The sequence below is a fragment of the Oncorhynchus mykiss genome, chromosome 29 (assembly GCF_057628025.1).
Source record: "Oncorhynchus mykiss isolate SJ-2025 chromosome 29, ASM5762802v1, whole genome shotgun sequence".
Classification (NCBI taxonomy): Eukaryota; Metazoa; Chordata; class Actinopteri; order Salmoniformes; family Salmonidae; genus Oncorhynchus; species Oncorhynchus mykiss.
Window position 1 is genome coordinate 14,548,028 of NC_143050.1, and position 15,489 is coordinate 14,563,516.

General features: G+C 43.6%; 1 protein-coding gene across 1 annotated transcript; it reads left to right on the plus strand.

Moving 5' to 3' along the window:
* Positions 1 to 166: 166 nt before the first annotated feature.
* Positions 167 to 13,540, plus strand: pygma (phosphorylase, glycogen, muscle A). Its single transcript, XM_036967490.2, has 20 exons — positions 167 to 491; positions 3,710 to 3,811; positions 4,019 to 4,097; positions 4,274 to 4,377; positions 4,675 to 4,806; positions 5,071 to 5,182; positions 5,358 to 5,440; positions 5,978 to 6,121; positions 6,605 to 6,697; positions 7,227 to 7,373; positions 7,583 to 7,746; positions 7,915 to 8,029; positions 8,248 to 8,349; positions 8,456 to 8,603; positions 8,709 to 8,767; positions 8,897 to 9,038; positions 9,148 to 9,358; positions 10,467 to 10,601; positions 11,401 to 11,467; positions 11,847 to 13,540. Exons 1-20 carry the CDS (start codon positions 249 to 251, stop codon positions 11,997 to 11,999), a joined length of 2,535 nt encoding a protein of 844 aa, XP_036823385.2. The 5' UTR covers positions 167 to 248; the 3' UTR covers positions 12,000 to 13,540.
* Positions 13,541 to 15,489: the final 1,949 nt, after the last annotated feature.

Genomic DNA, 15,489 nt, shown 5'->3' on the forward strand with positions numbered 1-15,489 from the left:
TTCTAGACTGCAAGATGTGAAATAGGCCTTAATCTAAATATTTGAAAATATTCCTATGTAATCATGGGGACTAAGTAGCAATTGGCTTTTCCTTTTGAGTATGCTCCGCCTTCTTCTTAATATTCATGACCACTCTTATAAATAGGTGATCATGACCCATCCATGTGGGTGCTTCTGTAGTCGTATCTGAACTGGCTGGACGTGCACCTGAAGTTGTATTGGAACAAGGAAGCCAGGGGTAGAGCATCATGTCAAAACCATTTTCAGACCACGATAAAAGGAAGCAGATCTCCGTGAGAGGTCTTGCTGGTGTGGAAAATGTCGCAGAACTGAAGGTCGCTTTCAACAGGCATCTCCATTTTACACTGGTCAAGGACAGAAATGTGGCAAACAAACGGGATTACTACTTTGCTCTCGCCAACACCGTGCGTGACCACCTGGTGGGCAGGTGGATCAGAACCCAGCAGTACTACTATGAGAAAGATCCCAAAGTAAGTTCCAATGTTCAAATGCTCATATCATCTGTAGCCTCCTAAAATCCACACAATAGAATAGAACAAATAAAATGGAATATCAACTAATATAATATAAACGAATATAGCATAAACTAGTATAATATAAACTAATATGATAGAAACTAATATGATAGAAACTAATATGATAGAAACTAATATGATATAAACTAATATGATAGAAACTAATATGATAGAAACTAATATGATAGAAACTAATATGATATAAACTAATATGATATAAACTAATATGATAGAAACTAATATAAACAAAGACAGAAACAAATGGAATAGAATGGGATGTCAAATTTCCCCTTTAGTTTCACAGTAACATCTAGCAATGAAAAATAGACAACATCAGTAATTTATCATGAAGAGCATTCCATGTTAAAAAACGATTAAAATAAGTATATGGGAAATATATGGGCATACTGTGAGAACAGTAAATAACATAGTAATATTGTATTCTAGTGGTCTTGGTCATACCACCCAATATTTCACTAATTCATTTATTATTGTGTGCCTCCGACCTCAGGTGATAATCCCATCGTTCCAGTGGCCAGTGTTATGGGCAGGATAATAGGCAATTTAGGACATATGGTTTGAAAATATCATATTTTTACATTGTAGTTGTCAGATTATTTTACCCAGAGCTACTTAGAGTTTTTAAACGTTCTTTTCATACTGATCCAACATGGGAATTGAACCCACAACCCTGGTATTGCAAGTGCCATGCTCTACCAACGGAGCACAAGATCATAAGAGCTTCAAGGCAATTTAATATCTCACCTATCACACATACTGTATACTCTTATCACACATACTGTATACTCTTATCACGCATACTGTATACTTTTAACACAGAGTGAAATGACACATTTGAAGCCTGGTTGTATAATTCACTACTGTAAGGGTATTTTACTAGTCATTCCCCAGCAACATGCCGCTGTCCACAGAGGGTCTCTGTCCCTGGGTTACTTCTCTTTGCCAACTGTTGCATTGCTGCATTAATGCAAGCGGTATCACCATGACATTTCCAATTCACTAGTGCTCCTCAGCCGTGAGGATCTGCCGATGTTGTGCTGTAATACTAAACCTCTCTGTGACCGTCTCCCCCCGTACATGTAGTTCACCCAGTTCATCCTAGAGCCGATATAGCTACAGCTGTAGGAGTAGCAGAGGTGCCAATTGACATCAACGAGTGTAAAGGAGCAGGGGAACACTTTGTTTCCATACACTCATTGATTTGTTTTTATCAGACTGAGCCTTCGATCTAGTTCATTAGTTTTATCAGACTGAGCCTTCGATCTAGTTCATTAGTTTTATCAGACTGAGCCTTCGATCTAGTTCATTAGTTTTATCAGACTGAGCCTTCTGTGTAGTTAATTAGTTTTATCAGACTGAGCCTTCTGTGTAGTTGTGAATCAGCCTCTTCCATAACTACCTTATTCATGAAACATCCTTACAGACAGTGAAACCTAGTCAGTAAATATGAACAGGATCTAAAGAGATCTTCTTGACACAGAAAAAAACTAAATCAGATATCAATATTGGAGTGAAAGGGACTGAATGATTGAAACATCAACGAGTGCATTTTAATTCACATGTTTAATTGAGTATTGACTGGTTCATTTACACATATGATATCATAATATATTAATAATCTAATGAAACCACACACTCTTTAGTTTTAGGATTTAAAAAAACATTTTCTGGGTATGGGGGAGGTATGCTGCGTACTGTACTGCGCAATGGAAATATCTAGACGGACAGTCCTGACCTGCAAACCTATATTTAAATCTCAGAATTGGCTCAAATTAGGTTACTGTAAGGGTCAGGGTAAGGGTCAGGGTTAGGGTCATGGTGAGGGTAAGGGTCAGGGTTAGAGTAAGGATCAGGGTTAGGGTAAGGGTCAGGGTTAGAGTAAGGATCAGGGTTAGGGTAAGGGTCAGGGTTAGGGTGAGGGTATGGGTCAGGGTCAGGGTCAGGGTTAGGGTAAGTGTCAGGGTTAGGGTTAGGGTAAGGGTAAGGGTCAGGGTTATCAAATCAAATCAAATCAAATCCGGCGCCTTCCGTGCGTCAGGGTCAGGGACAGGGTAAGGGTAAGGGTAAGGGTCAGGATCAGGGTCAGGGTTAGGGTCAGGGACAGTTTTAGATGGTTATTTTGCAGGTCAGCAGTGTCCTTAAAGTCTCCCCTGTGGAGTGAGTTCATTTCTGGATAATATTTTTGACCATTTAAGGGGCCCTCTTTGGCTCAAGAGCACCCCCAGTGGTTAGAATATAATATTTAAGAGATGCCTTGACCCAACATACCAATTTTGTGATAGATGTTCATATTTGTTTAGTACACATTTAGCTGCACATTTACACCTCTTTTGGAGGGTTCACTCGTACACTGTACCCCCAGAGTGCAACATTAAGTAATTTATTAGACTTGATACACAGCCCTCAACATACTTGATACACTAGCCCTCTACATACTTGATACCTCCCTGGTACAGCTACAGTATGTTTTCAGACATCTCTTTCACTATTCATGAGTATCACACATAGACTAACCTTTACAACAACCCCAGCTGAAGCTATTTTTGCATGAGCCAAAATGCCAATGTTATGTAACACCAACAGCAATCTGTCTCCCGTAGCACCTATCACCTCTCTTCTCTGTCCTTTGCCCCCTCCTCTCTGCCCTCCCCCTCCTCTCTGCCCTCCTCCCCCTCCTCTCTGCCCGCCCCCTCCTCTCTGCCCTCCTCCCCCTCCTCTCTGCCCTCCGCCCCCTCCTCTCTGCCCTCCTCCCCCTCCTCTCTGCCCTCCGCCCCCTCCTCTCTGCCCTCCCCCTCCTCTCTGTCCTCCGCCCCCTCCTCTCTGCCCTCCGTCCCCTCTCGCCCCTCTACTCTCTCTGCCAGAGAGTGTTCCAGACCTCCCTATCCAAAAACCAAGAGAACAACATGTGAAAGGTCAAAGGCTAAACTACTGTAAGGCTCAGGTGTCAGATTTCCACGCAGTCGTTCACCAAGTGTTCAACAGTCCTTAAAATAATTCAATGCACTTATTAAAACAGCAGACTCTGACTCATTGGGTTAGAGACTTAATAAGATGGCCGTACTCTTAATATTGTCTCTCCTCTGGATATTAGCTCTGCTACGGTATCCCACTCTCATCTCTCTCTCACTCTATCCCCATCATCTCGTCCTCAGCGTGTGTACTACATCTCCCTGGAGTTTTATATGGGTCGCACCCTGCAGAACACTATGGTGAACCTGGCCCTGGAGAACGCTTGTGATGAGGCCATATACCAGGTGAGCGTTGCTCACAGTCACAGCTTTTTCATTGCTGTGGCTCACCACGGCAGTCAAACTGACTGCACCTTCTGTAACATAACTACATTTTCTACCCTCATTCATTTTGATTTATTTGTCAAAATATCTACCCCTGTTCTTACTGAATGTCATGGCCGCAGAGCTGTAATTTGAACCTGACTTGACCTGAACCCCTTTGTTCCGTAGCTGGGTCTGGACATGGAGGAGCTGGAGGACATGGAAGAGGATGCTGGCCTGGGAAATGGTGGTCTTGGCCGTCTTGCCGGTCAGTTGCCTAGCTACTTCCTCTCACAGAGAGAGTGCGACATTCGTGTGCCTTAGAAAATTGTATGAATTATACTAGAATGATCAAAACATTAAAATAACGATATAACATGATAATAAACATGATAAGGTAATTTAGCCAGTGTAACCCTAACCTAAGCCTTCCCTGGTCATCAGCATGCTTCCTGGACTCAATGGCTTCTCTAGGCCTTGCTGCCTATGGCTATGGTATCCGCTATGAGTTTGGCATCTTCAACCAGAAGATTGTCAATGGCTGGCAGGTAACCTACATACACTCCTATGCTTTTTAACTTTTTCTTTGGTTTCCCCATCATGTTCAGACCATAAGGGGAGTACTGTGAAACAACGTTGCACGACAGACTGTATTACATTTCAATTTTTGTCATTTAGCAGATCCAGAGCAACTTACAGTTAGGTCATTCATCTTAAGACCGCTAGTTGAGACAACCACATATCATAGTCGTAGCAAATACACTTTCCCTCAATAAAGTAGTTATCAGCAAAGCCAGTGCAAGTAGGAACATATTATATTTGTTGTATAACCCAATGATTGACAGGTTGAGGAGGCCGATGATTGGTTGCGTTACGGAAACCCCTGGGAGAAGGCCCGCCCTGAGTACATGCGCCCCGTCAAGTTCTATGGCAGGACCGAGCACACCCCAGATGGTGTGAAATGGGTTGACACTCAGGTGAATAAAGGACAGAGTGTGATTGAGCATAGGAGGGAGACGTGTGTGTGTGTGTGTGTGTGTGTGTGTGTGTGTGTGTGTGTGTGTGTGTGTGTGTGTGTGTGTCTGTGTGTGTGTGTGTGTGTGTGTGTGTGTGTGTGTGTGAGAAGGGGGAGAAAAACAAGGTGTTGCTACGGCAACTGGATGCCACCAATGGACCATCAATGAATATGGATTCTGTTAGCAGGTTTCTTTAACTTCAGTCTCTTGTAATTGTTTTGACAGGTAGTGTTGGCTCTGCCATATGACACCCCTATTCCCGGCTACAGGAACAACATTGTCAACACCATGAGACTGTGGTCTGCTAAGGCCCCATGTGACTTCAACCTGAAAGACTGTAAGTCAACACTTTGCTTGGCTAATTGTTTTAACCTTGACTGGCTGCTTTCCACCATTTCATATGCTTATTTTGTCAAATCTGAAAATGGCTAACATGGCTACTCATGTAGCATGACATAATTGGCCACCGGGAACCATTATCCTTAGGGTGTGTTTTTCCCCTTTCTCAACAGTCAATGTCGGTGGCTACATTCAGGCTGTGTTGGACAGAAACTTGTGTGAGAACATTTCCCGCGTGCTGTACCCCAACGATAATGTAAGGATAGATTTCTCTCTAATATCCATGTGCAGCAATTATATACTGTATATGCTGTACAGTGCATTCAGAAAGTATTCAGACCCCTTCCCTTTTCCACATTTTGTTATGTTACAACCGTATTCTAAAATAGATTAAAAACATGTATACCCCATAATGACAAAGCGAAAACAGGTTTTTACAAAATGCTACACATTTATTAAAAATAAAAAACAGATTTGTCATTATGGGGTATTGATGGGTATATTGAAAAGGGGGAAAAAAACATTTCATCACTGTTATAATAAGGCTTTAATGTAAAAAATGTAATGTAAAAAGTCAAGGGGTCCAAATACTTTACTAATATACTGTAGATATTATATTTTAGATATAGAACATATTATAACATGTCTGATCTATATTCTGTATTTTTTCCCCCTCAAAAAATGACTGGTATTGGCTGGAATTTGAAAACAAGTGAATTGTGTTGAATTCAAGATGGCGACAGACAGATGTGCAGGTCAGTGTGGATTCACCACTACATGTCTTTCTCCCCAGTTCTTTGAGGGCAAGGAGCTGCGTCTGAAGCAGGAGTACTTTGTGGTGGCCGCCACTCTGCAGGACGTCGTCCGTCGTTTCAAGGCCTCTAAGTTTGGCTCCAGAGAGGTCGTCCGCACAGACTTTGCCGAGCTACCAAACAAAGTGAGAACCCCCTATTGGTTATTCAAACCTATACTGATATGTTTTTATGTCACTTATAGTTGTGGTACCCTTGTGGCACGATTCGCTCTCTTTCTTTTAAAATAAGTTGAAATTGTTGTTTCATTTACAACGTATTTGTTTGATTTGCAATGACACCGGACCCCAAAAATTATTGATATTTTTCTAGTCCAAAAATGGCCTGGAGTAAATTATTCAAAATTCCAATTAATTTGGCAATTGTGTCATTTATCTCACCTGTGGTAAGTTACAGGTGCCTGCAGAATAAAAATAACCGTTCAACCTGTTTTGAAAAGAGAAGACTGAACATTTTGCTCCATTGTAAAGTGCAAGGGTGCCAATATATGTGACTGCAACTGTCTCCATGTCACTGGCTTAAGTATAGTTGTATTGATGACTTGTTCTGGTTTGAATGGTTGATATAATAAAAAGAATAACAATGTACTCGATGTCTTTCACATCCAGGTTGCCATCCAGCTGAATGACACTCACCCTGCCATGGCTATTCCTGAGCTGATGAGGGTCCTGGTTGATGAGGAGAAGCTGGGTTGGGACAAGGTGAGTGGAAGCTGATGAGGGTTCTGGTTAACGAGGAGCTGGAATGATTTATATATATACACTAGATAACTGATTGGGGGTGCTGTGTTGAAGCCACCTTGCCTCCATCTTGGCACTCCCTCACCATTGTAAACAAATATTTTAAAAGCTATATAAATGTATGTATTAATGTCTACATGTGTTTTTGCCACATGTATTCTATTACAGACACCTTAATGCATACTTTAAAATGATATTATATGAGCTAGACATACAAATAAAACATGAGAAAAATTGATGACTAATGTTACTGTCCCCACTACAACACACACATACTTAAATTCATAATGATACCAGCAGGGGGCAAACAATACCAGCATAGTAGAATGTGTAGGCTTGGCAACACACTACAGATAACGATTTAGAACAAATGTAAAGCCAGGACTACTAAGACTACCATTAATGTATCATACTTCTGTCTAGAGAGGGTCAACTGAACCATGAGGTATATAAAGGGTATTATCTTACCTCTGTCCCTGTGTGTGTCCAGGCCTGGGACGTGTGTGTCCGTACATGTGCCTACACAAACCACACTGTGCTGCCTGAGGCCCTGGAGCGCTGGCCCATTGACCTGTTCCATCACCTGTTGCCCCGTCACCTGGAGATCATCTTCGAGATCAACCGTCGCTTCATGGAGGTACGTGAGACCGATGGCACAAAAACTAATGGTAGCCTACCATACAGAAAGTGTTGATTACAGACCAGTGTTCCTTAAGCTTTATCTAACTGAAACTATTGTACCACAATGTATTATTACAGGCTAACTTTATTGAAATCCAACTTTGTTACAGAATATTAATGTCCACCTTGTGGAAACCTAAACCTTTGTTTCACCTGTCCCTCCAGTACGTTGCCTCTAAGTTCCCTGGAGACCACGACCGTCTGCGCCGCATGTCCCTGATTGAGGAGGGAGGATGCAAGAAAGTCAACATGGCTCATCTGTGTATCGTTGGTTCCCATGCTGTCAACGGCGTGGCCCGCATCCACTCTGAGATCCTCATCGCTACTCTGTACGTGTCCTACACAAACACAAATACATTTAAATCATCATATTTCAACGGCACAAACGCAACACATACACATTATGATAACATTGGTGATGGGTGCACATTTTTGATTGGATTTGTTTGAAGACCTAAAGTGACCTAGTTTGATATTGTTTGTGCTACCATGTGCAGGTTCAAGGACTTCTATGAGTTGGACCCACACAAGTTTCAGAACAAGACCAATGGGATCACCCCCCGTCGCTGGCTGGTTATGTGCAACCCCGGCTTGGCGGAGGTCATTGCAGAGGTGCGGGGTTGTTGCAAAAGAGTTAGCATTTAGAATGGAGTGAGAGATTTTCACTGGATGTAGCCATTTGTCTATATGAAGAAATACATATACATCCTTATATTCATAGAATCATTTATAATATCAGTGTAGTTAGATAGATGTTTCTGTTCTTGATGATAGTATCAGTAAGCGGATACTTGCACACTTAACATTTCTCATGTCATCCCGTTGGTCAGAAAATTGGAGAGGAGTTTATCCGTGACCTTGACCAGCTTAAGCGACTGTTGAAGTTCATTAATGATGATGCTTTCATCCGTGACATCGCCAAAGTCAAGCAGGTGAGTCTCACTAAGTTGTCACCTCTGGTGTTTACTAAGATACTGTAACAGCCTACTGTATAGTCTATGTTAACTCCACGCCCCCATCATATCCCCCCTTATGTAGGAGAACAAGCAGAAGTTCGCTGTGCACCTGGAGGAGCACTACAAGGTCAAGATCAACCCCCAGTCCATGTTTGACTTCCAAGTCAAAAGAATCCACGAGTACAAGAGACAGCTGCTCAACTGTCTGCACATGATCACCTACTACAACCGTTAGTACTACTTTGGCACTCACTCACTCACTCACTCACTCACTCACTCACTCACTCACTCACTCACTCACTCACTCACTATATACCCTTCTGTCTCTTTATCAGGTATCAAGAAGGAGCCCAACAAGCACTGGACCCCAAGAACCATCATGGTCGGAGGAAAGGTATGTTTGGTGCCCCTCAGCCTTCACAGCCACCAGCGTGTAGTTACAGGAAGTACATATAGAACAATACCTCTCATCCACAACTCACTGTTATTATGCAACGCCCTCTCCCCCCTGCTTTTCTCCCAGGCTGCACCAGGCTACCACACAGCCAAGATGATCATCCGTCTCATCACAGCTATCGGTGAGGTTGTCAACCACGACCCTGTTGTCGGCGACCGCCTCAAAGTCATCTTCCTGGAGAACTACAGAGTCACCCTGGCTGAGAAAGGTGACTGACTAACCTGTAACTCCATTGGTATCTGTTGTTGTAACGTATACTCTTCTTGTACTGCATCCCTATGCTTATAGTTTTGCTCACCCTCCTTGTCTCCTCCCAGCCATCCCCTCTGCCGACCTGTCTGAGCAGATCTCTACAGCTGGCACCGAGGCCTCTGGCACTGGTAACATGAAGTTCATGCTGAATGGTGCTCTGACCATCGGCACCATGGATGGAGCCAACGTGGAGATGGCCGAGGAGGCCGGAGAGGAAAACCTCTTCATCTTCGGTATGAGAGTGGAGGATGTGGACGCAATGGACGCCGGCAAAGGGTGAGCATGGGGATCGGAAGGCAGAGAGGACACTGGGTAAGGGACAGGGAAGTAAGGAGAAATTGATCCACAGGAATGGGAGTGCTGTAAACGGAGTAGGGGGTTACAGAGGCTGTGCCAGTCAGGATACAGAGGCCGTGCCAGTCAGGATACAAAGGCCGTGCCAGTCAGGATACAGAGGCCGTGCCAGTCAGGATACAGAGGCTGTGCCAGTCAGGATACAGAGGCCGTGCCAGTCAGGATACAGAGGCCGTGCCAGTCAGGATACAGAGGCCGTGCCAGTCAGGATACAGAGGCCGTGCCAGTCAGGATACAGAGGCCGTGCCAGTCAGGATACAGAGGCCGTGCCAGTCAGGATACAGAGGCCGTGCCAGTCAGGCTACAAGAGACTGTGCCAGTCAGGATACAGAGGCCGTGCCAGTCAGGTTACAGAGGCCGTGCCAGTCAGGATACAGAGGCCGTGCCAGTCAGGTTACAGAGGCCGTGCCAGTCAGGATACAGAGGCCGTGCCAGTCAGGATACAGAGGCCGTGCCAGTCAGGATACAGAGACTGTGCCAGTCAGGATACAGAGGCCGTGCCAGTCAGGATACAGAGGCCGTGCCAGTCAGGCTACAAGAGACTGTGCCAGTCAGGATACAGAGGCCGTGCCAGTCAGGTTACAGAGGCCGTGCCAGTCAGGATACAGAGGCCGTGCCAGTCAGGCTACAAGAGACTGTGCCAGTCAGGATACAGAGGCCGTGCCAGTCAGGTTACAGAGGCCGTGCCAGTCAGGATACAGAGGCCGTGCCAGTCAGGCTACAAGAGACTGTGCCAGTCAGGATACAGAGGCCGTGCCAGTCAGGTTACAGAGGCCGTGCCAGTCAGGTTACAGAGGCCGTGCCAGTCAGGATACAGAGGCCGTGCCAGTCAGGATACAGAGTTGACAGTGAGGTCAGAGGGAGATAGACAAGTGACATGGCAGACATACTGACTGGCCAGGTCTCCCTTGTATCTCAACGTTTATGATAACACGTGTTTTTCTGTTTAAGATAATAGAGAGACAAAACCAAACTGGAGATTGCGTCCTTCTGAAAAGCGAGATATAAACACTGCCTTTGTCTTGCACAGATACCATGCCTCTGAGTACTACAACCGTATTCCCGAGCTGAAGCAGGCCATGGACCAGATTGCTGGCGGCTTCTTCAGTCCCAAGCAGCCTGACCTCTTCAAGGAACTTGTGGACCTGCTGATGCACCACGACAGGTGATCACATCAACACACACGCTCACTCACACTCGCTCACACTCACACAGAGGGCCATGCAATGACCTTTGGTGGGGTAGGTGCTCAAAGTTTTTTTTTAAAGGGCACACTCACTCATCACACATTGTAGAAGTAGCAAGCTAGAACCACAGATGAAAGGCAGTTAAGCGTCTTTGCCCCTGTTGGAGTGGGCTATACTAGCTGATCATCAGTAATACAGGCCAGATGAATTAGCTAGTTAACTAGGCTATGCTGTCATAACAAGCACACTAGTCCTTACTTATTAGATTTTTTTCTACTCTGACAAACAGTCTACCTGCAGTTACCCCTTCCCTGGCCCTGACTGTGAGATAGAACACATGCTAGCAACCCCAAAGTAACCTACTGGTGGTATTTTTAAAATTCACTACTAGGTGGCGGTAGGTAGCTCGCACAGGCAACGAGGATGAGCACAGCAACTGCGCCAGTGGCAGAAGGGTAGAGAGGGGACTTTTTTCAAGATTTATGAGTTGAGGAGAAATTGTCTAGCTTGATAGGCAAGTTGTTGTATTTAACATTACAAGATAGAAAAGAGATGATTTCATGTGCTATTTCATAGTTTTGATGTCTGCACTATTATTCTACAATGCAGAAATAAAGAAAAACCCTTGCATGAGTAGGTGTGTCCAACCTTTTGATTGGTACTGTATATATATATATGTTTTATACCCCACCAATCAAAAGGGAAGGCTTTATGTGTGCAGATGCACCTCAAATGTATGTTCTTGTATTTATTCTTATCTAATGTTTTTATGCACAGGTTCAAGGTGTTTGCTGACTACGAAGCCTACATCAAATGCCAGGACAAGGTCAACCAACTGTACAAGGTCAGTGTTATGGCTAAACAGCTTAGGTCCTAGGTCACCTGGTTAAGGTATCTGTCCATACCTTCTCAAATATTGCACTGCAAAAAGTGAAATCTAAGCAAGCCTGAATATCTTTTTTTATTTTTCTTATTTCAATACATTTTTTCAAGATATTTTATCTTAATAAGATGATAAAGGTAAAATATCTTGAAATAAGATAAATTACTCGTATTAAGCCTTTTTTAAGTTGCTAAGAAAAAACAAGAAAAGCACACTCAATGTAAGTGAATTATCACTCAATATTAGATATTTAGGCTTGCTTAGATTTCACTTTATGCAGTGTGATCTCAACAATCTTTCCTTCCCTCCTGTCTGTCCCTCCGTCTCTTTCTACTAACAGAATCCCAAGGAATGGACCAAGATGGTGATCCATAACATTGCGGGCTGTGGTAAATTCTCCAGTGACCGCACCATTGCCCAGTACGCCCGAGAGATCTGGGGCATGGAGCCCAGCCTGGAAAAGATCCCTGCCCCCGATGAGAAACTCAAATAAGCTGTCCGTCCAATCCCATCCCCACCACTTACCCCATGCTACTGCTGTTAGGAGATAAGCACCATTAGATACGTCTGAGGAGAATGGCAAATAATTTCTCAAAGCACTTGAATGACTGTAATGATTGATGCCTGTCTAATTTGTCTCATACACAGAGTTCTGGCTATTCACACGGCTCAAACCTTATTGTGACAGGTCTTGAGACCAGAATAACAATAAATGAAGCAATGCCTTCTGTTTTGTAAAAATAGAGAGGTGTATTTACGGGTGTTCGCTGTTCCGTCACTAATCAGACCGTGCAGGTAGTTACAATCTAAACTGCTGTTGAGGCGAAGACATGAGTTGTGTGGTGGGTTTTGTGTTTGGTTGTGCATTCTGGAGTTTATCAAAATGTATGTAGGCTTGGATCCATTCTGAATGAGTTCCTGTGGTCTGAAATGCAAGAGTAGGTTGAGCTGTGTGTTTTTTCTCTTAGCTTGAATGCTGTCAGTATCATGCATGCATTCTCAAAGCAAAGACTCTAGTCCATGATGAGAACAATCATTCTCTTAGGGTACTGCCATGACCGCGCTGTGTTTGCCCCTCTTAGCGGACAATAGACACTGGCCCTGATCAGACAGCTCAGAGTGTCTGCTCTTTTCTGTCCATAAAATGACATGGATGGGTTTGCCCCTCTACATCCCATCTACCTTATATGTATGGCAGTGTTGACTGGTGAGGGTAGAACGTCTCATAATAATGGCCGCAACAGACTGGATGGAATGGCTTCAAACATATGGAAACCATGTGTTTGATGTAGTTGATACCATTCCAGATATTCTGCCCAGACATTAAAACAAGCCCGTTCTCCCCAATTAAGGTGCCGGCAACCTCCTGTGATGTATGGTGCCTAACCCTCTGAGGGGACACAGGCCTGCATCAGTATGTTGTCTGAATCTCCCACAGAAGGGTTGCTGAGGGGAGGACGGCTCAAAATAATGAATGGAAGGGAGTGACTGGAATGGAGTGACTGGAATGGAGTGACAGGAATGGAGTGACAGGAATGGTATCAACAACATGGAAACAATGTGTTTGATACTATTCCGTTCCAGCCGTTACTACGAGCGTGTCCTCCCCAATGAAGCTGCAACCAGCTACCTGTGGATCTAGTCTTTTTACTTTTTAATTGTGTAGAAAAAACAATGCTAAACAGCTTTATGTTTGTCAACTTGCGTATGTTTCGTCTTTACCTGAAGAAAATAACGTATCCATGTAGTCTATTTGAAGGCCTCTGAGGGCTAGCCTGGGAACCAGTGAAGCAGAGCAGCGGAGGGGTGGGATAACACAGCTGCTCCACAGTTGGAGGAAGCATGTCAGTGTTTTGATGTTGGAACCCACATTATGGCCTTGCCACCCTTTCTGAAACCCCAGCTCTCTGTTTGTTTCACCTTACGGCTGTCAATAATGCCAACTGTGGCCAACAAAGCCTCATCCTCCTACCCCATCTTTTCAGGATGTTCTAGTCTAGTTATACAAACACATTAAAGTATACTAGACACTAAGGCCTTTTGTCTTTTCTTCACCACGCACAAACATTCCACTATCAGCATGGGCATTCTAGAGATGTTGCATCTTAGAATTGAAGACACATGTCCCCGAACTGAAATTATGAAACAGTATAGTTGCCACCTCCCACTGGGCACAAACTGATTGAATCAACGTTGTTTCAATGTAATTTCTCAACGTATTGTGACAAGTCATCCAAAAAAAGTCAACAAAAAACTGTTGTTTTGAGTGGAAATTTAAACCATAGGGTTATGTCATCATAGTAACCAAATTTTGACATAGATTAACCTTTAATAAAATATGTTGAATTTGTACCTTTAAAACAACGTCGGATCTTCAACGTTACATCCACTATCAGGAAAAATATATAGGCTGTGCAGCAGCTCTTGCTGGGAAAAATAATGATTTAGTGCTACCCTCTGGTCTCACATCCAGGTATTTTTTGGTGCTTTTACGTGATATCCAATTGGTAGTTACAGTTTTGTCCCATCGCTGCAACTCACCTACGGACTCTGGAGAGGCGAAGGTCGAGAGCCATGCGACCTCCGAAACACGACTCTGCCAAGCAGCACTGCTACTTGACACACTGCTCGCACCAATGTGTCAGACTCACGGGGGTGGGCAACTACAGTCCTCGTGGGCCTGATTGGGGTCGCACTTTTTCTCCATCCCTAGCAAACACAGCTGATTAATCAAATTGCATTCTAAACTGAAGATCATGAATAGGTGATTATTGGAGTCAGGTGTGTTAGTTCGGGCTGGAGCAAAACTGTGACACCAATCAGGCCCTTGAGGACTGGAATTGCCCACCCCTGTCAGAGGAAACACCATCCTGCTGGCAACCATGTCAGCTTGCAGGTGCACAGCCCACCACAAGGAGTCGCTAGAGCGCAATTGCGACAAGGAAATCCAGGCCGGCCAAATCCTCCCCAAACCCGGATGACACTGGGCCAATTGTGCGCCGCCTCATGGGACTCCTGGTCATGGCCAGCTGTGACACAGCCTGGGATCGAACTCAGGTCTGTAGTGATTCCTCAAGCTGATGCCTTAGACTGCTGTGCCAGTCAGGAGGCCCTTGCATCAAGGGTTTTAACCAAGCCCTGCTTAGCTATGATATTTGTCACTGACTATTACCAATTTGCTATTATGAGAAGGATTGTTGAGCGATCTCCACTTAAAAATAAAATAGATTCACTGTGGCTATCAAAGTCATTCCAAAGGGTAGGTTTAAAAGACCAAATTAAATGTGACCTTTCTTTATCACTCATATACACTACTGGTCAAAAGTTTTAGAACATCTACTCATTCAAGGGTTTTTCTTTATTTGTAGTATTTTCTACATTATAGAATAATAGTGAAGACATCAAAACTATGAAATAACACATATGGAATCATATATCAAATATATTTTACATTTGAGATTCTTCAAAGTAGCCACCCTTTGCCTTGATGACAGCTTTGCACACTCTTATCATTATCACTATTATTTCTACACTGTAGAAAATAGTAACAATGAAGAGAAATCCTTCAAACGTTTGACTGGTAGTGTACCTGTATGTTCAATGATGCCATATAGGCCTATATAAGATTTGCAAAGTCATCAACAGCTATTGTTTCAATTCAACACAGAACTCAACTAAAAATAGACAATACGACAGGCCGAGACTATTTTTATAATATTTATTAACACTCCTTGCTTGGTGGGCGAGACAACGGAAAAAACACCACCTGCTGGAGGGAGACAGATTTTCTGCTGAATTGGGCCTCTCTCTTCCTCTCTGATGATTTTGAATTGTGTTTGGTTGTGAACGCAACCAAACATAAACATTTGAAGGAGATTTTTCTTAATTTAAAATTAATTTAAAGTCTCAGTTGATGTAGTCCTATTCTTTAACTTCGATTTTTGGTTGAGATGGAGACACAATTAAATATGACTTTTGAAATA